The following is a 26,270-nucleotide window of genomic DNA, read 5'->3' on the forward strand; positions in this document are numbered from 1 at the left end:
GACAGAAAAGTTGGCAGCAATGTGAAGGAAAGTGAAACTGGGTAACTTATTCCAGACCTACAAGAAGCACTTCCCCAAAAACCTCATCCCCAACAGTGTCACCTTCTACACTTTCTAGGCCACTTGCTCACCTTTAACAATACATTCATTTCTCTTGCTCATCCTTTTTGACTTTCATTGAGAAATCTCACCTGTTATTCCCCAGGAACTTATGCATCACTATCAGAGCTTCAGTCAGCTCTGGCTTCTCACAGAAAAAAAAGTCTGAAAATTTCTGCTTCTAGTCAACAATCAGTTGTATTGCAGTTTCATATTATAGGTATTTACTTGGCAATTTTGAGTACAGAGGGAAAAAATCCAAACCAGCCTCAAACCAAAATCCAGTGGTTTCAAACAACTGACCAATAACTAAGCTGCTACAGAACTGTAAGTTCCACATCTGTGCTACAGTCATCACTCAGACTACAGGTAGCTGCAAACCCAGGTTTCATGTCCACTACATTTTGGCTGCTCTTTGAGTGACAGTATAACCTAAAGACACTTATGGGAAAAAACTGCCAACATTAAAGTAGTATAAAGTAATTTTTATCATAAGCTCATAGAATCATACAAGAGTTTGGCCTGGAAAAGAACCTTGAAAATCAGCTGGTTCCAACCGCCCTGATACGAGCAGGAACACCTTCAGCTAGATAAGGTTGCTCAGAGGCCCATCCAACCTGGCCCTGAACGCCTCCAGGGATAAATATATCACCTCTTAGGCTGATACTGTAAAATCCTCGACCTCATCGGCGAGTTCTGTCTCTTGAGACTCAAGCACTGCTTAAAAAACATAGAGAAATAAACAGGCGGAAATGCAAGTTTCCGGATAGAAAGGCGGCCTTGCTGGTCAGAGAGCGACGGGCAGGTACGAACAGCGGGGTACTGACATGCCGACGGCACAGGAGAGACAAGGAGCAGAGCCCCGGCCTGCAGCTCGCCAGCCCAGCCCGGGCGCACCTGGGGGCGCTCCGGCGCCGGCCCCCGGGCCTTTGTTCCCCCGCTGCAGGGGCAGCGTTGAGGCGGAGCACGGCCCTGCCCATGCACCCCCGAACCGCCAAGATAAGACACGAACAAAACACGGACGGGCCGCCGGGGCTCCGCCGACCCCGGCCCGGCGGCGGCGCGGGCCGCGGGGCCTCTGTCACCGGAGCCGAGCCGCGGCGGGGCGGGAGGCGCCCGGCGCCGCGGCCCTGGGGCGCGGCCCAACTCGGCGCGGGCGGGCAGCGCGCACTCACCCAGGTGAGCAGGCTCTCGCCGAGCTCGGCGCGCTCCAGGCTCTCCACGTTGAACATGGCGGGACTGCGGTGCCGCGGCCGGCTCGGTACCGCCGCTCCCGCCCCGCCCCGTCCCGGGCCGGGCGGTGGCGCCGACACGTCACCGCGCCCTGACGGACCGGCCGCGCGCCTGCGCCCGGCGGCCGCGGGGCGGGGCGGGGCGGGGGACGCGGCGCGACCCGGCGGCGTCGGGGGACGGGGCGGGGCCGCGAGGCCGGCGGCGAGCGGCGGCCGAGGTAGCGCGGGGGTACGGGCGGGGCCGCAGCCGGGCGGGCTGGGCTGTCCGCCCCTCCGCCCCTCACAGCCGGCCGGGGGGACTGGGGGGGGCCAGGGAGACGCGAAGCCCTCCGCTGGATGCCCGCCGAGGCGCCTCGTACGCCGCCGGGCCCTGGGGTAGGAGGGGTGTGCAGCGCTGCCCCCGGCTCGGTGTGCGTGTCTCGGCACGGAGGAGCCGGTCAGGAGTGTCCGGCGGGGCTGGGAGCGTGGGTTCGTGAGGATGGTGCACCACAGGCGTTATCAGTGTTGGTGTGTAGTGTGGCTTGGCTTCTCGTGGAGTGGCCCCTACAAGGTTTTTCTCTCTTTTTGGAGTAGAAAAATGACCTTTCACCCGCAGACTTCCTTCTGTTTGTGAAAGGAGCTGCCCCTGCAAAGTTTTCCTGCTTTGGCAGTGGGAAATGACCCTGCACCCACAGACATATCATAGTCTTGGTATCTAGTGTGGCTTGGCTTGTGTGTGGAGCAGCCTTGAGGACGTTCTCCTCTGTTTTTGGAGAGGACAATGACATTAGCTTCCTTTCAACAAAGCTCTGCCGTAGTAAATTTAATGAGCAGGTAGCCTACCAGTATCTGAAGGTGGTCTGCAGGGAAGTCAGAGAGAGACTCTTCGTTAGGAGCTGTAGTGACAAGGAGTAATGGGTTTAAACTTAAAGAAGGGAAATTTGGGCTAGGCAGCGGGAAGGAATTTTTTACTGTCAGGGGCGTTGAGATGCTGGAACAAGTTGTCCAAGGAGGTTGTGGATGCCCCAACCCTGGCGCTGTTCAAAACCAGTTTGAATAAGACTTGAGCAACCTGGCCTAGTGAGAGGTGTCCCTCTCTGTGGCATGGGGATGTTGGGTCTGGATGATCTTCAAGGTTCTTTCCAATCTCTTAATGTTTTATGATTCTCTAAGTTACTTGCTTAGAATTAGTAGCAAGTGGTAATCATTCACTTGGATGGTTAGGAAGAAGGATGATTAGATATTGAAATGGGCTTCCCAGGGAGGTGGTGGAGTCACCGTCCCAATGGGTGTTCAAAGAAAGACTGGACATGACACTTGGTGTCATGGTGTGGTTGACAGGGAGGTGTTCAGTCTTAGATTGGATTTGATGATCTCAGTGGTCTTTCCAGTCTAGTTGGTTCCGTGTGATCTTTGGGTGATTCGATTAATTTTTTATCTCAAAAACGAGGAGTCTGTCTGTGGCCAGAGTGCCCCTGCATCCTCGCTGTGCCCCAGCCAGAGGAGCTCTCCATCATGCTGCAAATGGGTCACCTCAGGAGTTCAAGCAGCTCTTTCTCAGTAGTGTGTTGTGTTGGATTTTGGAGTATTTGAAGTTTGCAGCGAGAGTGTGTGGCATCATGATAAGTTCTGCAGTTCCCTATCAGTTAACAACGGGCCTGACATGCAACGACATGGAGTAGCAGGCAAAAAGCATTGATAGCAGTGGAGGGTTGTATAACGGAAGGGGTCACAGATGCAGAAACTGTCACTGTTTTCCCTATTTTCTCAGACTTTTTCCATTTAATGAATTAGGAACATGAACAAAAGCTGAGTGCTTCCTTTATGTGAGCTTCTTTTGAGCTGAAGACTATTGTAGGAGCAATGAAAATTTTATGGTTTTCCCAGGAAAGTACTTTCTTACTGTTCTCATTGTATAATCTGCTGTATAAGTTATAAATCAAATCTGTCTTCATTTAAAGGTAATTTTCAGTTTCAGAATGAATTTGAAGTCTTAGAAAACTGCACAATTACCAACTTTCCATTCCAAGTTTTAATGTGTGCTTTAAGCAACATGCTTGGTACTTTTGACAAACAATGCTTTCACAGGTACATCGCATGGTTTAAGGTTTTCTATCATATCTTCCTCTGTGTCTCATTTCCCACTCTGCTTTGCCTGTTGCCACGAGGTGTAGCTTGCATTTTGTTCATGCAAACAAATACAGTATTGCTTTTTTGCCTTGCTATCTATTTTAGATATGAGGTTGTGTATGGAGGTAGCGCTTTCTACAGTAAGGAATTCTTGGGCACTTTTCCTAAGAGAGAGCTGAAGCCTCCTCATGCTTAGCTGCAGTACTACCATATTCCAGTAAACATTATAATGAAGTGACAATGTTTTCTTTTTCTTCCTGTCTGACCAGAAAAGTCAGGTATCCAAGCTGAAGGATTAGCAGGCTCTTTCTCATGCTCGTGTCTGCATATGAATTCAGTTCCACCCTCTGGTTTGTTTAGAACTCTATACTTTTCAGTGTGTTTTTGCCTTACAGAGTGGTGGAAAACTTTGTTGGGAATTGTTTTACACAAGTCATACATCACCCAGGCAGATATTCAGAATAGTAATTCTAAAAAGGCCGTAGTATTTGTCTTGTTGTTTCAAGCCATCCATGTGGTTTTGGACTCAGGAGAAAAATTATTGTAGATATTTTGTTTTCCCAGTAGAATGGTATATTAATTTTGGATTATTTTCCCTCACAGCCTTGCACCTGTTGTTTGCAGTTGCATTATTTTTAATTTGCAAAGCATGATTCCATCAGCAAAAGTAAAATATCTACTTTCTTTTTTCTTCTTTTTTTTTTCCTCTTTAGGAAAAAATGTGCCTCAGAGACTGCTGACCTCAGACCCTGCAGAAACCTGCTTTATCAGGCAAGTGCCTCAGTTGGTCAGTTCGTAACATATACTCAACAAAATCATTGTTTGCCTACTGAAGTTGCCCTCTTCTCTCTCTTGGAAAGGCTGTTCAGGCCTTTTCCATTCTCTTTTGCAAAGGGTATGCATACACTTGAATGTATAGTAGCACAGTCAGCACAGTCCTGAAAGCAAAGGTGGTTCATGGTGAGCATATAACTGAATATTATACAGCTGAGTTTGGCTGTATTTCTTGTACCAGCCTTAGCTGGTACAAGAAATATGATGATGATGATTTGTAAACCCAAAGTTGATGCAAACTCATAATAATGATGCATTTACAGACTGCATGAAATTTAATAGGATAATCCTAAGTCAGTTTTAACAGCTTGTCACATAATATATCTCATCAATTTATATGTTGCTGTATTAGATTTTTAAAAAATTTCTGTTAGTAAATGTGCCCTTTGGATTTCCTCCCATTGATTTTTATAATGTAGAGATATTTCCTACTAGAGATTGTTTTTGGTGCTTTATTCAAGTAAGACTGTGCTCACAAAAATGAAATGCTAATAAATCCACTTTCCTCAGAAATGCTTTTTCTAAGTACATCATCAATCATTTCCATTATTTCTGTTCTATAAAGTTATATTTGCCTACACCACTTCTTCAAAGTGTGACTTTAGTACACTAAGGAATCTGGATAAAATCTGTCACCTCAGGATTTAGCTGATTTAGGATTTAGGCTAGTAAACTCTTAGAGTCTTCAACACTTCCACTGTTCGTGATGTGTAGTTCATGCCTGCTGTTGTTAATTGTTTCTGAATGCAGTCTGGGCATATCTTTGGACTCTTAAAGAAAGAGTGCATAAATAACTGTAGGATCCAGTTTGCTGAGTCAAGTCCATTCACAAAGTCCCATTGTCAACAACAGAGAAGGGCCATGATCTGCTACTACACTGGAGCAGGAAGTAATTAGATAGTTTCTGATGAGACAGGTCTCAATTTTTGCCCTACATATAAGAGTTTGTCTTTATTCTGGGAATTTTTGCCTGTTTTTCTTTTAAATAAAATGTGATAAATTTATGCCTATAGATATTTCAACATAAGCTAATATATGTTCAGGGGAATAAGTATGCTCTATTTTAGTATGGAATAAGTACGCTCTATTTTAGTATGCTTAAATTCTTAAAAGTTGGTGTATGTTGTCTAAAACAGTCCAATCTTATTAGAAACTTTTTGATACAAATGAAACTAATTTGTTGTTTGTTTCTCTTATGCAGAAGAAAATTTTGAGGGGTTAAAGCCTTTTTGTTCTTAAGAAAGTGTGACTTGTGGTATTTGATTGGTTGGAGATTAATTAGCTTATCCTCAAAAACACACAACCTCTACAAATTAAGCAGCTTTTTCTAGGGGTGGGGGCAATGCTTTTGCTAATAAATGGCAACTGGCAAAAGGAATTGCAGGTTCTTGCATGCTGGCCCACCATCACTTCATAATTAACTTTAATTTTTTTCAAGAACTGTTGGTGGCTGCCAGTACTGCATCAAGAGGAAAACACTCAGAATAATACTGAAATAAATGAAAACTCAAAAATCCATTTTTCTCATCCAGTTCACTCCCAGCCCATCCCATAAAGGACACATTGTTATCCAAATTACCTTCCAGATGTTGAGCAAATTGTGCCATGCTCACAAAGTCAATGCAGTAAGGTTAATAATTTGTATCTCATCAGTATTGCTTGTGTGTTACCTCATTTTTTACTTCTCAGACATCAAGAGAGCCTCTTATTTCTTTTTCACTGTGCTTGTACATTCCTTTGGTAGTGGGTCAAAAAAAATTCTGTGGTTTTAAGAGTATATTATCATATGCCACTTCCTTGATAAACTCAGAAAAGTTCAAATACTTCAGAAAACTATGGGAAGAATTCTGACGTTGGATAGCTGACAGCTGTTTAACATATAATGGTAAAGACTGGATTGTTTTTCATGTCTTTATGAGTCATGGCATAGGGTATTGTTGGAGCTACGCTTTATGTTGAACATTGAAAGTTCTAATAATACTTTTCAGATCTGAAAAATTAAGAAATAATATATCCACAGTGGTGTATGTCTTCATTCCCTCACACTTTGATGTGATCTGTATGAATTTCTGAGAATAAAAGCCATTGTACTTGCAGTATTGCTCATTATAGTTCTTTTTTTTTTTTGCTTAAATCTGCATGCATTGTTCATACATAACCACAGAGGGGAAAATGTAACTTTAAAAAGGTCTGTAGATTGTTATTTGAAATGTAAAAATATTGGTGTTACCTTCTGTCGGTGATCACTGAGAAAAACTGGTAATAAACAAGGTGATTTTCTGTACAGATGAGTAATTACTGACAGATTTACAAATAAAACTGTATGATTTTGCAAACAGTAAATTGCATTCCTTTCTATTGCAAAATCTTTTGTGGACAATTTACTCTGAGGTTGTTTATACTCTCTAGCCATCCAGAACCCTCATGGAAATGAACTGTATCCCAGTCTACTGGGATGCAGTGTCAAGCTGTAACTTAACTAGCCCAAATGGAATGGAACAGTAACTCCTTGTCTTTTTCCTCTTTTCTGTGTTGTTTTAATTGAAGCAAGTGCCAGTAGTCTGAAGATGAAATAAACCTGGAATTTAAGATTTGGGCTTTGGTGGTGTTGTTTTTGAGGTAGGAAAAAGGCCCAGCATTTTTGTCAGTTTTTAAAAGTGTGTGATTGATGTTTTTAAAATTCTGAAGTTAGTTGTATAAATTCCAGTTTTGATGTATTATTAGATGTTGCTTGTTATTCATCCTCTCATAGGGTGGAGTAATGCTTGCATTTAAGAAAGCCCTCCTTGTGAAATGGCTAAAAAGAGAAAAAGTCTTAAGTATAACCAGAAATCATTTATCAGAATTTAATCTACTTTCAATTATTGCCTTTTTTTTCCCTGAAGTAATCTTGTACAGATGGTACTTTTTCAGAGCTAGTGTAGACAGGAATTAATTTATTGTATTAAAGAATAGAAACAGAGCAATGAAAAACATTCAAACATTCTTTGCAATTTTAGAAAGAAACAAGGTAACATAAACCTACAGAAAAGAAAGAAAGAAAAACTTCGGAGTAATTTTATATCTGAAAAGCCTGTGATGTAGAATCCAGATCTGAAAATAATTATATGAGGAAAAGGTTGATGAATTTTTTCATAACTGGAAAAATGTAATAGATCAATGGATGGAATTTAGTATGAGCCATACTAACTCGCTCTTTGAAGTGCATCAAATTATTAACAGTGACTATTTTAGGAGTGATTAGATATATGTAATAAAGCCTGGTTCTGGAAGGTTTCTCTGACACACACTTGGTCTTTATCAAGGCTGGCTGTCTCCTGAGTCTTCATTACATAATTTAAACCTCCTATAGCTGGGTTCTTAGTTGCACCAGCTGAAAGAGTAACAATTGCTGGACACATGCACTGTGAGGCGAGATTTCTTAGAAGCTATTTTTAGTTATCTAGCCTATCATACATTCAAACCACTGCAGATCACTCTTTGGCTGTTGTAGTTGCACTTGAAGAAACATGAACTGCAAGCCTCTGGTTCTGGGTATTTTGTTTGAAAACATTCAAGATAGGCCTGAAATCACAAAATTCCTCCTTCAGTTATACCTTTTTTCTATTAGTGTATTTTAGCATTTTCTTTTTTTCTTGGACATTGCTTTTTTAAACATGCTATCTTAGAGGTAGAAGGAGGAGGAGGAGAGTGTTACTGTGTCTACTGAGACATGAATTCAGAGAAAGTATGTATTGGTTCTTTTGAAGTGATACCCTTCTGTTTTGTACTACCTAGTCTAGACAAGTCTTGTCAGCTCTCCTGTGCAATGATCTTATTGAGAGAAACTGTTGGAAGTAATAAGAAAAATATACAAACTGCTTGTTGGCTGTCCAGAAACAGCAAGTAAATTAAAGTATGAACAACATGGGCATTAAACATTGATGGTTTGCCTTCTTGAGAATTCAGTGATAGAAGCAGCTGGAAATGAGACTGAGGCAGATTCCACTCCTCCTGTACATAGCCTTTGCAGTATTGACACATAAGTGAAGACAAAGTGTCTCAGGGTGTTTATGTGGAAAGAAAGACTGTGCAATATTTTTCTTGTACACTATGCTTATGTCAAAAAGGTTATTGGGAAAGTCATATAGGTTTCCAAATGAAGGGTTGAAGTAGATATAAATAACTGGCATTATGTGCAAGAAGGAAGAGAAAGGGAGGATCTGTGTATTTTGTTTTCATCTTCTGATGCTCACTTTGGCACCAGAGTTTGGTATTTTGAGAAAGGTGGGTGAGCAGAAATTAAGGCAAGCAGATGCAGTGAGTGCTATTGATGGTAGGCAGATAAGAATTTGGAGTGTTGTTGCAAGGAACGTACAGAAAGGGAAGAGCTGGAGTACATGTCTTGAAGGCTATTGAGGGAAACTGATTTAAATTGGTGTGATATTGATAGACCATGTTTTGTTTTCAAAGTGCATCAAGCAAACAGTGACAGAGGAAGTTCAGTTCATAGTGTAAGAAGCACTTGCCTTCCAAAGGTACAGTTAAATCATCTGTATGTCTCTGACACAATAGGTGTTTCTGAAAAAAACCCAAAACCAAAACCCCATGTAATACTTAATGGTATATAGTTGTCATTGGCATGTTGGTGTATTCTAACAGAACTGATGTGGAACAAGGAAGGAATTATACCAGTTCCTTGGCATTTACTTCTGATTTTGTTCTGAGTGGTCAACCCAGAAAAAACAGTGGGACGGAGTGAAAATTAGTTGACTGATAATGATACTTAAGGAGGAAAAAACAGAAGTTGAAGATATCAGCATGCAGATTAGTGGAAAATGACTGTCTCAGAATGATGCACTGTAAGAAAGAGAAGCTTCTTCAGGACAGGATATGCAAAGAACTTAAGTATACAGGCAAGTAATGTTGAGCTAGGAAGGTATCACAGCACACCTGCCAGTCCAGATCCTCAGCACCAGTTAACGACTGCTCAGAAAAATTTCACAACATCTTAACCTCATGGCTTCAGCTATAGGAATGTAATAGCTATGCAGAGAAATGCTCTAACTCCTTGTGTGGGCCCATGTTCCCATGTAAGACTTTTCCACAAAGATCTGGTCTTGTATTCATTAGTACATATGAACCATGTGTAAACATTGACCTACTTTAAACATGCCTTTCTATGAGTCACTGGTGTTCCACCTTTGAAAGAAGTTAGTCTTTCCAAATACTGTGACACAGTTGCTTGTTGAAAGCTATAATTAGCAAAAAATTGACTGTAGTTACAGAAATAATAGTCTCAGTTCAGATTGGAATACTTAGGATAACTTAATTTAGTTTCACTTCATATATGCTTCATTATTCCACTTTAGTTTTCACAGTTAAAGCCCAAAAATACAACAAATAATGAGCTCTCCCCTTGTTCTCCATGAGTTTGCTCTGCTCTTATGGTACTTACTTATACCACTTACACTTCTTAACCATGCTCTTAGAATGTATCAACTTCTCTTGTATTCCTGCTACAGAAGGCAGCTCCCACAAATGTAAGGAAGTTTGAAAAAAGCTCCACTGCTTATACTAGAAAAAATGTGGAGGGTGAGAGTATCTGTCTTAGGGGAAGGATTATGCTTTTTTATTAGCAATAGACTGACATGCTGAAATTTTGCCAGGGTAGTCATTACAGGTATCCACTAAAATCCTGATGACTTGTACTCCATTTCAATTTTGCAATTAATTCAGGGCCAGAGGGTGTTTGGTAATATTTTCTAGACAGCGAGGTTTAAATTAAAAATGACACATGAGCTGTGAAGTGTAGTGAAACACTGATGAAAGCTTTCAAGCTGGACTAGGAAACAGAGAAAAAGATACCAGTCTCACCTGCCTTCAGAAACCAGTACTGGGATTTTATGTCAGCTTCATGGAAAAATACTTCAGTTGTGTATGGACAGAGCTGGAGTGTCACTTTTCATGTCATTTGACAGAGTTAGCTTCACCATTCTGATTTCATAATATTCATAGCCATAGTTCATTTCACTTCCTGATTGCAATAGCAATGATTCAGCAGTGGGTTGGAAACTATTTTATTTCGCATGTCTCGTGCTGTAGGTTAATAAATGTTAGCCTTAGTCACTGATGGCTACAAATGTGAAACAAATATAAAACAAGTGAGTCTAACTAAGGAAGCCTGATAATACTATTTTTCTTTCAAGTTTTCCCCGTGTTTACAGCTAAAGGTTGGTAATGCAGGAAAAACAGAAATTAAGTTTAACATGTATTGGGTGATTCCTGTGTATCAAAATGAGCATTTAACACTAAAACCAAAATGTCCTTGTTTTTTCATTCATGTAAGTGGTGAAAGTTAAGTTTCTGTGTTGGCTTAGCCTGCCAGGAATGATGTGGTGTGTAATAGCTAAAATTCTTGATAATGCAGAGTAATTTAATTTTTTTTTCAATAGAGGGTCCTTAGAATATGGCCAGCTCAGTAATGACCTATTCCTATGCAATTTATCATATAAAGATTTCAAAGTGAATTATCTGACTAATTTTTTAAAAATCTATAAATCATAATACAGTCATTTAAGATTTGTTTGGCACTGTGTAAGACCTCTACACAAACTCAGCGTCTGTTAAAAATGGATACATGACTTCGTTTTGCAGCACTCTTTTCTCCCAACAATGACTATTCTGTTTACATATTGTTTGTAACTGTGTTTAAAATGTCTGTGCACATGTGTTTTAACATATGTATATATCTATTTTTTTTTGCATTTTAGAGCTGTGATGGCCAGTCACCAAGCAGAAGTTGAGAGTTTGAAGCTAGATAATGATTCAGTTATAGAAGGAGTAAGTGACCAGGTACTGGTGGCAGTTGTGCTCAGTTTCACTTTCATTGCTGCTCTGGTATATACGCTTTTAAGGTGAGAATGTGTTGAGAGGAATTATTCATTTTTTGTAAAAATCCTAACTTTCTTGACAATTTCCTGCATTGGTACATAAAAACTGTGATTTTGTGACAGTAAGGAAGTGGTTGTTTGATTGCTCGCTATGTTTAACTAATTGCTTGGTACAGCTAAAATCAAAAGTGGAATTTAGCTCTTCCATATCTTCAGATAATCAAACTGAGTAGTGTTCAGCACTCAGTAAGACTGAAAATTGTTAAATTCACAGTCTGTATGACTGCTGTGTTGTATTTGGTTAAAAAGTATGGATTTGTCAACTACTCCAAGATTAAAATTGGATATATTCCTCTAATGTATGTTCTAGCTGAAGTCTCCTTCCAAGAAAACAAACAACAGCCCAAATCCAAATAAATTGACTGATTTTTTTTTCAAATGAGTATGCTGTACAACAGTGGACTGCAATATGCATTCCATACAGGAAAATGTTAAGTTCAGAATTCAGTAACTTTAATGATCAAGTCATCAAAGCTTATTTTTATTTCAGAGTTTTTCTTTACATCCTAACAAACATCTTAGCCTATGTGTTTTGGGAAAATGAGTCTGAGCTTCAGATTAGTTTATTTATTTAATTTTTTTTAATTTTTTTTTTTTTTATTGAGGTGTTAAACTTCTGAACACAGAACAGTTTTCAAAACCAAGGGAACTCAGTTGTAGTGACACAGTGGTATCATGGAACTTGAAGAGGAAATGTCCACGTGAGAAATATTGCTGAGGTAGAGTTACTTGAGAGCAAGCTACTAAATAAGGTATAGGCGGAAAAATTTGGTTGGACTGCATGGCAGTGCTGCTGTTCAGGACCAGGAGGTCACAAAGGAATCTTAAGAAAGGCGTTGACTTCACCTTGCCTTTTTTTTTTGCCAAAGCTGTTTCTGTTACTCAGATTGCTTTAATAATGCCTCTTTTTTGTCTGCTCCATTATGATTTCTCTACCCTTCGTATTGGCATTTTTGGCAGTTGTGACTTGAATTTTAAGTATTTATTTTAAAAGTTAACACTTTATTTTTGAACTCTAGAAAGGCAAGTAAGAAATATTTTTTAAAAAGTGAGTGGAACAAGAGTCAGCAGTTGACAAGAGTAGCAGGAGTTCAGTCAGAATTAATTTCAGGGAGATGATGTGTCAATTATGAAGAGTTACTTAGGGAGGATGATAAGGCTGGTTATCAACTGCCTCTGCAGTGTCATGAGGTAGGTAAAAAGTTTGACTGTGAATCCTGTTACATGCCTTGATGGTTTATTTTCTGGAGGAGCAAACAAACTGAAACCACAAAGTTTCCAGACTTTGGAGGTCTGCATTGTATTTGTGACCAGTGACAGGACTTGAGGAAACACGTGAAGCTGAGTCAGAGGAGATTTAGGTTAAGATACCAGAAAAAAGTTTTTTACCCAGAAGATGGTTAAGCAGGCTCCCGAGGGGAAGTCACAGCACCAGCCTGATAGAGTTGAAGATGTGTTGGGGCAATATTCTCAGGCATATGTGTCTTCAGGTGTCCATGTAGGACCAGGAGTTGAACTCAGTGATCCTGGTGGGTCCCTTCCAACTCAGCATATTCTGTGACTGTGATTCTGACTGATGACTGAAAGTCCTACAGTATCCTCTTAGCTCCCTGCTCTGCCTTCTGGTACCTTTTGAAATTGTCTGTATTCAGCAGCACTCTTCATCTATCTCCTTTGTATTGTTGCCATCAAAATCTGCATGGTATGCTAGAAAATCTGTACAGTACAAAAATTATACTACTTTTAATTTATTTAGCACAGAGGGGGAGGTGAGGAAGAAAAAGAGTCTGTTCTTTTTATTCTCTAGTTACCTTAGTGCAGTGGTCTTTTTGTTGCTTATATGGTGTTCATTACCCCAGTTTTTTTCTTTGCCTTTCATGCTTCTGTATCAACAGAACTGAAATACTTAAGTTGGGTGGGAACAGGTCACAGGTAAGTATACAGGAAAGAAAGCTGACAAGGTGATGAGTAGTTGCATGAGCTGAATCAAAAGGGAAATGAGCAGCAAGGAGTATGTGTTGCACTAGATTTTAGGGGGTAGAAGCAGAATACGGAGAGAACTGTTAAGGGCTATAATTGTTGTACTTGTTTCCAGGTGAAAGAACTCAATGAAGCATCACATCAAGGCTTCATTCATACGTCTGGTGGAGAAATTTACAAGCCATCATTAATATATCTAACAATTGCAGATGTGTAGTTCAGGCACTGTATGATGCTTTTGTGAACCCTATATGCTTTTGAGGTATAAATTTTGATAAAATGAGGCCAGATTTTTTCCATCATCTTTTAAACTGGTGAGTAGGTTGTCACATTACAAATGAGGTTGTGAAAATTCAGTATATTCAGCAAATTAAAGGAAGCCTGATCCTTTAATTCCCTACAAGGGATTTTTCCTAGATGACTTAACTGTTCCATGTTTATGGATCTACAGGTTTAGATTTTTTAATCTAATTTTTCTATTCATCATACGGTTTGATTATAAGATCAAGTCACTATTTTCAGCAGAAGTGACATCTTAGTCCTTAGAAATTAACAGTGTCCATCACGGCACAGTGATGCACCAGTCCCTTAAGTACTGTCCCTCTCTTTCCTTGTGTGAGACTGCACACTGCATGAGTAGGCAGTCTTCTTCCTTCCAATAATAATAGATTGGTGGGGTCCTCTGTAGTACATAATACAATCTCTCCACATAATGAGACCTTTTTCCTTGAGTTTTGGCATGCTAGCAGTCAGAAATGGGGACATAAAAGGCCTTTCCATCTATCTTTATTTCTATCTAGCTTGTGTTTGATAATGCCTTTAATGACACAGCACCATATTGGTCTTCATTTATTTCAGTTATCATCTTACACTAATTGCATGATAGAAGTTATGAATTTTATATGTCTTGAGCTCTCTGCCTGTCCTGAACATTATTACATATGATACGATGCATCACCATCGTATGCATAAGTGACAGTACATGCTGTACCCCTGCAGCTCTGCAAATGCTCTCATGATTTTGGCATAGTGTGTTATACCAGGATAAGGTCATATAAATGAACACTTTGCAATAGCAAATTTCCTACTGCTAATTTAGTTGTTTATGGAGAAATCAGAATAAACTGTCTTACAATTCATGCCTTCCGCTTGCGTGTGAATAAAATTGGACTTCAATATATATCAGACATTTTGGCACACTGAAGATGTGAAATGCATTCATTTTGTAGCATCTAAACAGAAAAATACTTCTGTACATATAACATGTATGACAGACAACATTCACAAAATCTGATTCATGGAGGCCAAAGGTGCGTAAGAAGGGTTTTAATATAGACTTCTATCATACAACTTTCATATGTCACCCACATTAGTATTAAATAAATTTTATTTTTACCGATAACCATGTAAATATTAGCGTGAAGAATATGGGACTTTTCTATTTCTCTCTGAAAAAAGAATGAGGCAGACAAAATGTTAAACATTTTAGCAATAATGCAATATTATGATTGCTCATATTAACTGAAGGAAAATATTGCAGAAGCTTTTAGAGCCATTGAGGAAATTATATAACTGCAATCAGAAGATGTTCTGAAGGTTCAGCCAGTCCAGCCCTCATCTCTGACAGAGGATCAGCTTACCTCAGTATCCCTGGAAGCATTGCAACCTGTTTTTTGATTTAACTTTTAGTCAGGGATAGATCAAAATAGATAATCTTGTCTGATTTTGTACAGTATGTAGTTAGAAATGTGTTTCCACAAGCCTTAGATCACAGTGGGAAATAATTGCTCATATTTATAGAATGAAAGACTTATCCTGTCCCCTTTCCACTCCATGAATAGTCTTCTATATAAACTGACATTTTTTAAGTCTTTCTCTAATGTATAAAAAATGTGGGCAGTAGTTCTTATTATCTTCTGAATTTTCTCCGGCTTCTCTATTTGCTTCTATGCATTTAACCCAAAATGGAGAACAGAATCCAGCTGAGACCTCAAGCGTGCTGAGTAAAATGTATCATTGTTGAAATCCATATGAATTAATAAAGCATAAAAATTAATGTGCTGTTGACTCATATTTATTGTAACTCAACACCTCTGATTGTTGTCAGCACATTTTTAATTTCAATTCTATCCCATTAAGCTTTTGAATTTCAAATTAGTAATATATCCATCCTCCTTTCTTCAGTGTGGCCCTTCCCAATGATTCCTCTTGGCATATCTAACCTGTAGTTTGCTTGCCCGTAGAATCCTTCTTATTTTAAAAAAGAGTGATTTTAAAATAGTGATTTCTTTTTATATCCAGTCTGCTGATAGTTACATAAATTCAATATTCTAAATGTAAGTTTGCCTACCCTTTCTTATGCAAATGTCATGTAACAGATAAAATTGAAGTAATTAGGTTTCAACTCTATGACTTAGGCAGTGAGTGAAAAACTAGTAATTTATTGAGTAATTTGTTGAGTAGACCAACAAATAAGAAACTAGCAATGGAGACAAAAATGAAAAATATTTCTGCATCTTTAATTGAAAAGCTTTCAAGCAACTTAATTTTTTGTACGTTCAAAGCTTAATTTTTTCTCAGATTAAAATCTAGTTTTAACATGATTTAATGATTGGTTGTGGAGTTTCTGAAAAATCCTACTGCTGTACAGCTTTAAGTATCCAAAGGAATTTTAGCATCTAGAATAAATTCCTGTTTCCTTAATTATTTGTGTACTTCCTTTAAAATCCTTTATAGCAGGAAATAATGATTTTTCTGCCCTTTGTTCAAGTTTCATATTTGTTTCAGTGAGGTTTTTTTCAGTGTTGGATCACAGAGCTTTTTATTGCCTGTATTTCCTTTCACAGAAATGAACATCAGAACATACATCCAGAAAATCAGGAGCTAGTGCGAGCTCTTCGTCAGCAGCTTCAGACTGATCAGGTGCTGTACCAAGTGTTGGCATCATTCAGCTCTCTGATGTGGGTACTGCAGGCTTCTCTGAGGTTCTGGAAGAGGATGATCTTGAAAGTTATGGGAGCTTACTTACTGTACAGAGGCATCCTTGAAATCCATCAAATAATAGGATAATGTAGCGTTTTTTTTAAGGGATGCCTTAAGTAATTAAAACTACGTTTTGGCTGGTTCTCTTTTCAAAGAAGTTTTTGCCACAAGGTGGAGTATATTAGGTTGTGCTATGTGCTTCCTGGAATGTTCCTGGGAACTTTAGGATAAAGGAAAGGAAGTCTGGAGTACAGTTTGCTGAGACAGGACAGGGGTAGATGTTTAGACTGATAAGTAGCGTGTAGCAGAACAATGGCACAGCAACAGGAGCCAGGCAACAGTGACAGAGAGGAACATTTTAGCAAAGCCTTTAGTCACAGGACAGAGAGCAGTGGTTTTAAACTGAAAGAAGCTAGATTGAGATAGGATGTAAGGAAGAAATTATTTTCTGTGAGGGTGGTGAGGCACTGGGAACAGGCTGCCCAGAGGAGCTATGGGTGCCCCATACCTGGAAATGTTCCAGGCAGGGTTGGATGGGGCTCTGAGCAGCCTGATTTATTGGAAGGTGTCTCTACCTGTGGCAGAATAGTTAGAACTTCATGATCTTTAAAAGTCGTTCCAGCTCAGACAATTCAATGATTCTATGACTGCATGCAGTTTGAACAGGTAGAATCTAGGCCATACTTTGGGAGAGTACTGAAAACAGTCTTTCATCATGATACTTCTTGAAATAACGAGACTACATTTTTATGTGGAAGACAAATATGGCAAAATGGGGAGAAAAACTGTTTCATGACAATGACATGCACAAGCTGATATCTGTGTTTGGGCTTGGAAACACTAAATGCTGCAACTGGTAAGCAGCACAGTTCAGTTACCTGGCTCTGGACAGAACTACTCAGGATAATGAAGTAACAGTGTAGCTCTGAGTTTGTTACTCATGCTCTGGTGTGTCTAACCTGACTTAGTGTGAAGGACCAAGGAGGTTCTTTCTTTGTGGTCTTTAACTGGTTTGAAGCACACACTTATTTAACAGGTGAAGGGAGAATAATGGTCCTGTCACAAGAACTTGTCTGTTGAATCAATGCATTTAAGTATGTTTCATTTTTACATTTAAATATATTTCTCATTTTACATAGTTCTGCATTTGACAGTTTGACTTACAGTGAATGAATACCAATTTATTATTATTTTTTAGAACTCAGTAGACTTATATAAAATAGTGTCTCTAATACTTGGTGTTTTCCTGCTCTTCCAGCAGGATGCTTCTGCTGGTGATCGGCATCGCTTCTATACAGATATGTCGTGTCCAGTCTGTTTGCAACAGGCTACATTTCCTATAGAAACAAACTGTGGACATCTGTTCTGTGGTAAGCAAGAAGAGCTCCTAGCCCCAAAGTTAAAACCAGAACAGAAATACAAACTTTGGGCACTAGCTCAAGCATCCTAATTCAAAGCTTTGTTTGCTTTTAACTGTTTATCATTGCATCTGCAAAATAAATAACTTTTTATAAGTAGTCAAGAAAATACAATTAGGAATAAACTGTCACTTTAAGAGTGTGATGCATTGTTTTCTATGCTATCAGGAATGAAACTGTTTAATTTTAAAATGTAAAAGAGTATAATTTGTTTCCAGTTTAGTAAAAAACTGAAGAGGTTGAAGAACACTGGGGAATGTACCATTTAAAAAAAAACAAACCTGTTTTAGAAAGAATAAAATATTATTATTTCACAAAATATTTTTTCTTGGAAGTTCTGCAGAATTATATGTAAGTGCACCATTGATTAAAGTGTTTGGTTTGTGGTTTTTTGAGGCTATATTTATATACTGACACCTATGTAGCATTTTTGTACCATTTTACTTCTTCTCCATCAGGTTCACGGTAGAATTCTTCCACTGCATTCATCTAGTTTTTTGAAGTGTATACCATGCCCAGTTGTTTAAATGAAAAAACAAACAAGTTTGGAAAATAGATAAAATATTTAAATTTTTATATTTGTCTTCATCTGTTCAAACTGATGATGATAAAGCCAAGTTTTTAGGATAAATTTTACATCTCCTGACATTTTTGAGACTTCTACATTTTAAACTGGTAAAAAATGTTTATTATTTGCTTCTTTATTTAATGATTAAAAATTTGTTGTGTTTCCAGGAAATAATGCCTTAAAATTACTGATTCAGTTGAACCTATTCAGGATTTTTTTCATTAATAGCATTGAACTTGGAGATGTTAGTTCTTGGTATCTTCAGTGAATGCCATACACAAAATTACATCAGAAACTGTAACCTAACTGTTTATATACACTTTCTGTTGTTTCCCTTGCCATGTAAGTATTATTTCAGGTGATACATTTTTCATCTCAGGAGTTTAAATGAGTGTGTACCTTACTTCACCAGGTTCCTGCATAATTGCCTACTGGAGGTATGGCTCGTGGCTGGGTGCCATCCGCTGTCCGATCTGCAGACAGACGGTAATATTTTCAATCATCATCGACTTGTCAATTTGGCTGTCTAGGATAGCCTGCCACAAGGCACTTACTTGTGTGCTGCAGTAGTGAATCTGGCAGATAAAGAAGTCCGAGAAACTGAAAAAATACAGAGTAATATGTGAGACAGGAATGGTGGACATACAGTTTTTCCAAACTTCTTGCTTTGACAAATGGCTCCAAAAATTCAGATTCTTCTGCAATTCAAACATAAGTGAACTTCTGTAAAGAGTATATGAAAACAGAAAATTGTGAGATTTTAACTATGATCCTTTCATGCTTTCTGTTCAGGATTTTATTAACTTGTTTTACCAGAATTTGCATCTCAAAGGCTTGGCTCTTGTGGTAGACTGCTAGTAACAGCACCACTACTGGTTCCTGAGAAATAGCCTCTGCCTTCCCTCTGTCCCTACCAAAAAACCTATCAATTTCTTATTTTGGTCTTATTTTTAACTTGTATGTATTATTAATTTAATCCTTGTAGAGCAAGCATTAACTTACTTCCTACACAAGTTACTTGCATTGTCAGTTTGAAATATGTTCCTGCAATTTATTAAGGCTTAAGATCTCTGAGTCTGATAGTGTATGTTTTAACAAAAGTACATCTTTATTTTAACAGCGCACAAACTACAGAGCTAGTAACTTCTAATTAATTATGTTACTCATGCCCTTGCCCCTCCATTATATCATATTTTGATTGTGTGTATCAGCAGGACAAAAGACTGTAAGAAGACAGTTGAAGGAAAGAAAAATAGGTATGACAGGAAGAAGAATGAGTAGGTTTGAAGTGTAGCCAGTGAGGAAAAAGACAGAAATAATAGGTGGGGAAGGTGGAAAAGGAGAAAATAAGTGATTTTCTTTATTGTCCTTCCTTATATATATTTTCACTTACATTCCTCTGAGTAACAGGTATATTAGGTGGCACTGTTTGCATGGTTATGTATTCGTTCTAACCCTGGTTTATAAATGGTGAAGGGAAAGATGTATACATGAATATGAGTCAAACAACAGGTTTGTGGCAGGACCAGAAGTTGAATGTAGACCTGCTCGTGCTCTTATTTCTGAATGTGACTGCCACACAGATTTATATTTAGTCACCAGGTACAGAGGAAGCTTCTGAAGACTATAATAATTTAAAGTACTATGCCTTCCCTGTTTCCCATGATTATTTGCATTTTTTACCTGTACAAAAGGTACAGTTTTACCTGCTTCCAAATATAAGTCTCAGGTTTTCAACAACTCCTATGCAGAAAGCACATATATCTTATCTCTCTATGTTTGCATGAAAATTAACCCAAGAACAGAGCAAAATTCTCTGTACAAAATAGTTGAAGGTTAATATCTTTTTCTTAATTTGTCTTGGTATGAAGATCCATATGCAAAACTATGAGTTTTGCTGCATTGTTTGTTGTCATGCAAGGCAATCCTAAATATAAGAAAAGAAAGGCCTCACTGATTACCTTATTCTATTTTCAATTTAGAAAGAAAATTTGATTAATTTGGTAAATTACCTTTGTTCTCCAAATAATTTGTTCCACTTATGAAACATAAAGCATTTAGGTGTTTAGGAAGCCTCTCTTCAAAGGAAGGATATTTTGTGGGTTTTTTTTAAACAATCTCTTTTAAAATTAATATTCTGTAAGGAGCTGTAAGCAATTAATTAGTTAAAATTTAATTGCAGCATCCACGCTAATAATTTTCAGTTTATTCTCCTATTAACTGTTCAACTAAACCAAAGTTTTTTCTATGTAGTTGACTAAAGATGACTGTTTTACAGTTGCATGTGTGGCATAATCTCCCTGCTGTGCCTAGGTAACACTATTCTTACCACTCTTTGGTGAAGATCAGCAGGGTGCAGCCCAAGTGTTTCAAGATGTTAATGATTACAATAGAAGATTTTCAGGACAGCCCAGATCGGTAAGTTTTGGGTAAATTTAGGTGGAAGTCAGTGGTGTCATCAGAGTTTGAGAGCAATTTTTTTGTAATTTTGTTTTTTTCCCCCCCTTCTTTTTTTTTTTCTTTCTCTGGAATATGGATTGTCTCTTCCTGATGCTTAGGGCCTAGGCAACGTTTCTTTAGGAAATTCATGTTGAAATGGTTAGGCCAAACCCAAAATTATTTATTTGTCATTTATGAAAATGTATGGAAACTTACTTTATTCTTGTAAGTGAGAATCTAATAAATACTGAGTTTTCTCAAGTGTTCCTGTGTTAAGTTGGTTTTTAGATATGAGTCATTATTTTGAAAGGATCAATAATTAGTCAGTAAATACTTAATTAAATAAATGACGTGCAAGGAAGAATATTCACTTCACTGGTCTTTTTACACTGATTAGAAGAATATGAAGTTCTACTCTGTGCCTTTCTCCTCAGACAGCTGTACGCTGTCTTGATTTTTTAGTTTTTTCCCTAGGTTATATTGCAGTCTTTTTTCTCCTCTCTGAGTGAAAGAAAAAAAAAATTCTTCTGTAAATAGCTAAGAGGGGTGTCAAAGTTCTACAAATGTTAGCAAGTCAGCCTTGTGAGCCCACCTCCTGTGTGCATGTCCTGTTTCGCAAGGTGAAATGCACACACGTGCATGCTAGTAACCTCCCTGCTTGTCTTCATTTGTAATGGGATTTGGATACAGCAAGAAGACATTAGCAAGAAAAATGTACAGTACAAAGAGACAGAAGAGGGAGGAGTATTTTTCTAAACCACAAAATGTGTGGGTTTTGTCCAGAAGAGGTTGAAACTGCCTTTCAGGCTCCATTAGACCTCTCTGCGAGCTGTGTCTAGTCCCCAGTAACCTGTCTGAGGTCATGCCAGAAATCTGCACTAAAGCCCTAATTGGACTAGATAAATTGTCTTTGATCTATATACAGTGTTACCACATACAAAATTTCTTTCTCAAAAACTTTTTCAGCTATGGCAATAAGTCCTTTTAATGGAGTTTAACAGCTTTATGTAGAAACTGTGTACCATAGAAGGGAACCAGTATAAAAATGTTTTTAAGTTCACCCCTCCCTGCTCGTCACAACAAAAACTTGAATATTTTCTATTGAGCAGTCTCTTGCTAAGCTGGCAGAATCGTAGTAGCCAAATGGAAAGGAGCCAGGAATGGATTGGTTTAAAGGTTCTTTAGTTTACTTTGAAGCTTCATCCATCCTTTGGAAATTTGTGTGAATCACTGGTTATACACCAGGAGAGGGGGCATTGTGTTTCTGAAAAACTGTTACCTATTCTATTTTATCTATTAGGTTTTTTCTTGAAGTCCTGGTTTGTCTTGCATTCTGATCAATACTTCACTCCAGTTAATCTGTTTGCTGTTTTTCACTTTCTCAGTCATTTGTTTTCCTCTAGTATTCATTGCTTTTCCTTCATGATAGGTGCCAGTATATTTTCCTCAAGATGTATATGAAGTGTATGCTTTTCATTGTAGAATAACACAGTTTAACTGTTTTGTTTTAATTCCTATAAACTAGCAGAACCTAAGATGTAATGTAGTAGTAGAAACTTCAATTTAGCATGGATGAGTTGCTGAAGCAAAATACTAACTTTTAGATTCTTTCTTTGTAGATTATGGAAAGAATTATGGATCTCCCCACTTTATTGCGACATGCTTTCAGGGAGATGTTTTCTGTAGGGGGCCTCTTCTGGATGTTTCGCATCAGGATATTCCTCTGCTTGATTGGAGCCTTGCTGTACCTGGCTTCACCTCTGGATTTTCTTCCTGAAGCTCTGTTTGGAATTCTGGGGTTCTTGGATGATTTCTTTGTCATTTTTCTGCTGCTGATATATATCTCTATCATGTACAGAGAAGTGGTAACACAGCGTCTAAATAGATGAAATGGACAAAAGTGACCTAAAAGCAGAGTCAGTTGTGGAATGTTTTAAAAAGAAAACTATAACGTAAGTATGATATAGCAAGGTGCCTGTGTATGAGTAGTAACAATTTCTTAGCTGGTTATGTTATACAAACTTAAAGGGTTAGTATATGGTGATGCTTAACTGGAATCTTTAATTTGTGCATTACATATGCTTCATAAGGATGAGGTTAGTTTTATAATGTTGTAATAAACCACCTTCATCTACTTCCACCTGATGAACAACTGTGTGTAATGAAAGCAGGAAACACTTTCTTTGGTGTGTTGTGGTTTGTGAAAAAGGAGTTGTAGCAAAGTGCTTCAAACAATAAGCCCTTTGCATAATCTAGATGTGTAAGAAAATTCAGAAATTCTTCACAGTACAGTTATCATGGTTAAATTGTTTGATGTCTCCCTGTTGTGGACTAGAGTTTTTTGAAATAAAAATTGCTTTTTTTGTCTCTGTGGAAGAAGAAACCCAAGGACCGCATTACAATTATCATGCTGCAGTTTGCTGTTGTCCACATGCTTCAGAAAAATAAGGATAATACCTTGGTATTGCTTGAACTGCACTGTGTACAGTTGCATGCAATTTGTACAATTTTATTTTTATATTTGGGAATATATACACAGTATCTGCTCTACAGTGAGAAACCAGTATTATGCATGTCACACTCGTTAGTGCTTTATTTTTTAAAGTGAGAGCATGGTTTTTCTCTTCAAACTTTTTATTTGGTAAGTATATATCTTAGAAGCAGAGGTTTTGTGCTGCTTTGGGTCAATGCAATATGTCTGAAATGCAACTTTGCATTTCTGTATATGCATTAAAACATTCAGCCAATTGGAAAGGAAACTCAAATTCCAAACAATGATTGAAAAAAAGAAGTCAGAACTGGATGTTTACGGTACATGTGCATGTACTTGTATGTGCACAGTGTAGATGATTACCCAAATGTACATTCTGCAATATATGTGTACTAAACAACATAGATATTGGGATGATTTTCAGTTGGAGTTTTCTTGTTTGGTTGGTTGTTTGATTTGGATGCCAATGGAAGAGGTTCTGAATTACCTGAAGAATAGTCTGTGATAAAGGACCATTAAAAAATCCTGACAGTGTTTTCAAAAATACCAGGGTATTAATTATCCTTAAAGCTGATTTTTTTTTCATGTTGAATTTGAGCATAGGCTATCATAGCTATACAAGTAATTTCAAAATGCTTTCATTTTGAGCAACGATTGCGACTATAAAGGTCCAGGATATGACAGATCATTGTATTTTTTAGCTAGAGGAATGATAATTGCAATTTAACTTCCTGAGTACTTGAAAGACAGTGAATTAATAGGTGATTCTTTGTGTGTTTACATATATAGGTGAGACTTAAAATGAAAGGGACCTTTTCACAGCTTCTGTGTTTTCCCCTTGCAGGTGTCTTTCCACAGCTTCTAGCACTTAGGCATGTGCAGGAAGATGATAGAGCTGAAACCTCAGGTGTCAGTCACTTAGGGTGCAGATTGTCCTCCAGTGTCAGTGTTCTAAATGGCATTCATTTAAAACTAAATTCACCAATTCTTCATTTGAAAATTTAGTTTTGGAAATCCAAGGACATTTTACAAATGAACTGGAAAGCTAAACTTTTCTTTGTTGCTGTTTATTAGAGATGGGCAAGAAGAGAAAAGGGAAGTGTAGCAAGATTCGGAGGAAAAGAGTGAGAGAGAAAATTACATTTTTGGAAGCAAATCCTAGCTAACTTTTCTTGAGCATTTTGGCTGAGCTTTTCACCTTGTGTTGGCATTTCTAATGTATGGTGATGTTTTAGTGGCTACCTCAGTTAAAACTCTTTAAGGTGTTATTGAGTAAGGGTGAGATATTCATAATCTGTTAAGTGCATTTACAAAGCAAGATGATAGTTTAGGATATTATGTAAGACAGAATTTCACAGTTTTGCTGTAAGTATTGTTTTTGGTTTTGGGGTTTTCTTTCTCAAGAAATCTAGCTGAAAACAAACCCCAAAAATTCTTTCTTGATTGAGTAAATTTAACACCCTATTTTCTTCTGGAGTTTAAGTTGTAGTCTGCTTAGAGAAGAGTGTGAACTGCTCTTGTAGAGAATTGGAGTTTGTTCATGGAATTTGTTGATATAGTACTTCATCCATACTTTTACCCTATGATTATAATTTTCCCATGACTCTCTAAATCTAGACTAGATACAGATGCACATGAAGCTGCTTACTGATTGGTTTTCTTTGAATTTCCCAATTCCATGCACTACTGTGAACTTCATGTGGAAATTCCCTATCCCATCTAAGGGGATCCTGTATATCTGAAATCATACACAAGCCACATCTGAGAGACTATATGAAGTTTCCCCATGTTCTTTTTCTTCAGTACATTTCTGATAGCCAGAAGGGTTTCACTCAGAGGCTTCTGCTTACTTTTGAGTGTTGAGTAACATTGTAATCTTAAATTCAGCACATTAAATGCTTGACAGAATTAGAACTGTTCTTTTCAGCAATATGCGTGCTTGCCTGTGGATATTCTTTTTTGGTCCTGCAAGCCAATGATAAACAGTATTATGACTTATTCAGGCCTTTTTGTGTAATGCAAAGATGCATCTGTCCTGCAATGTCTGGCCGCTGCTCCTTTCCACAAATCTGAAATAGCTATAAGTTAGCTATCTTGGGCACTTAGCTTGAGCTTAACTTAAGCTCTAGAACTCCCAAGAAGCTGGAGATTAAAATATGAGCATGTAATATTCCTGAGCTGTGTGCTGCCAAGTTGTTCTGGCAGTAATGTGAAAAGTAAGGGTTAGGGCTGTACACTGGGCTTCAGAATGTGAAGGAAATATGTGATGCTGTGTGCAGAGTGACTGCAAACATCGCTGTGGTTTTGTCTCCTGAGATGGGGCAGGCATGTCAGGAGTGGGGGAAAATTTAAAAAAAGGAAAACTATAGCAGGAAGAATGTATGGGGATAAAACACAGTTCTTAAAAGATCACATGGGCACCAAAAGGTATGTGAAAGATTTGATTGTTCTAGCAATATCAACAAAGAGGAAAACAAGAATGATACTTAATAGCTCTTACAAAATACCTTGTAGCATCTTGAGGCCTAATGACCATCGCTGTATAGAGCGATCCATTTCTGTGCTATTCCTGTGCCACACCATTGATGTCTGTGAGGATCAGGCACAACAGTGTGGTTTGGGGATACAATTTTGCCGTAAGTTTCATAGAACTGTAGCAGTATGTTACACTAGATTTTTAAGACAAAAGAATTTAAAACTACTTATTGTTACTTTTAATGATAATAAATTGCTGTTAAAGAGATTTTCTTGAATGATTTTATTTTATTGACTATCTGGTTCCCCTTTTTCCACTTCCATGCATTAAAGTTGTAAGTGTGGCGTCCCACCCTTGAGGGGAAGGGAGTACTCAAGACTTGTAGGTGCTCATGGTCAAAAGGAATGACAAAAGTCAGAGGGTCCACAAAAACTCACAAAGTTCTATTAGTAAATTACATACTTGGCATGAAAATTGGTATAAGTTAGGACCTTATCTCCTCTGTGGCAGTGGGTTTTTAAGAGGGGGCTAAGGTGAAAGGGGAGAGACAAAGACAGAAATTAATTAAAGAAGGCAAGAGGGAAAAAAGCAGAGAGGGAAAGAGAGATCACCAGTCCTAGCTTCAGCATCGATCCAGCTGGGGTGTCCTGGGAATGTCCACACATGTGGGCATGGTTGAAATAACTTTTATAAATAAATCTCACCATCTT

At 38.2% G+C, this 26,270-nt stretch overlaps 2 protein-coding genes across 22 annotated transcripts in view; one reads left to right on the forward strand and one right to left on the reverse strand.

Annotated features, from left to right (window-relative positions):
- Positions 1 to 1,500, reverse strand: part of HOOK3 (hook microtubule tethering protein 3) — an 85,816-nt gene extending 84,316 nt beyond the window's left edge. For 3 of the 5 annotated variants that reach the window (XM_064402875.1, XM_064402874.1, XM_064402876.1), the window contains exon 1: positions 1,275 to 1,435. In XM_064402875.1, the coding sequence (XP_064258945.1) occupies positions 1,275 to 1,331 (57 nt within the window). In that variant the 5' untranslated portion in view covers positions 1,332 to 1,435. Of the gene's footprint in view, positions 1 to 1,274 lie in introns of all 5 variants that reach the window. The other 2 variants (XM_064402877.1, XM_064402878.1) reach the window with 2 other exon arrangements.
- On the forward strand, positions 1,226 to 25,827 carry RNF170 (ring finger protein 170). 17 transcript variants are annotated; one of them, XR_010352133.1, is made up of 9 exons: positions 1,226 to 1,278; positions 4,154 to 4,211; positions 11,027 to 11,170; positions 16,033 to 16,108; positions 17,427 to 17,538; positions 18,567 to 18,640; positions 20,468 to 20,572; positions 22,213 to 22,545; positions 23,929 to 25,827. XR_010352133.1 is itself a non-coding variant. In XM_064402890.1 (9 exons), exons 6-9 carry the CDS (start codon positions 17,469 to 17,471, stop codon positions 22,480 to 22,482), a joined length of 519 nt encoding a protein of 172 aa, XP_064258960.1. In that variant the 5' UTR covers positions 4,155 to 4,211; positions 11,027 to 11,108; positions 11,812 to 11,925; positions 13,302 to 13,500; positions 16,033 to 16,108; positions 17,427 to 17,468; the 3' UTR covers positions 22,483 to 25,827. The 17 variants fall into 17 exon arrangements, 16 of the variants coding, with proteins under 16 accessions (XP_064258951.1, XP_064258952.1, XP_064258956.1 ...); XM_064402890.1 differs by lacking the exon at positions 1,226 to 1,278 and adding exons at positions 11,812 to 11,925; positions 13,302 to 13,500 and having other exon boundaries at positions 4,155 to 4,211; positions 11,027 to 11,108; positions 22,213 to 25,827; XM_064402887.1 differs by lacking the exon at positions 1,226 to 1,278 and adding exons at positions 11,812 to 11,925; positions 13,302 to 13,500 and having other exon boundaries at positions 4,155 to 4,211; positions 11,027 to 11,108; positions 17,430 to 17,538; positions 22,213 to 25,827.
- The last annotated feature ends 443 nt before the right edge of the window (positions 25,828 to 26,270 follow it).

The sequence above is a fragment of the Passer domesticus genome, chromosome Z, assembly GCF_036417665.1.
Source record: "Passer domesticus isolate bPasDom1 chromosome Z, bPasDom1.hap1, whole genome shotgun sequence".
Lineage (NCBI taxonomy): Eukaryota > Metazoa > Chordata > Aves > Passeriformes > Passeridae > Passer > Passer domesticus.

Excerpts from the sequence above, each read along its gene's own strand:
- RNF170 (XM_064402881.1), top strand. The coding sequence starts at position 11,034 with ATGGCCAGTCACCAAGCAGAAGTTGAGAGTTTGAAGCTAGATAATGAT. Across the intron at positions 17,539-18,566 it reads CTGTGGACATCTGTTCTGTG|GTTCCTGCATAATTGCCTAC; the intron begins GTAAGCAAGAAG and ends TTACTTCACCAG. Across the intron at positions 20,573-22,212 it reads TTTCAGGACAGCCCAGATCG|ATTATGGAAAGAATTATGGA; the intron begins GTAAGTTTTGGG and ends CTTTCTTTGTAG.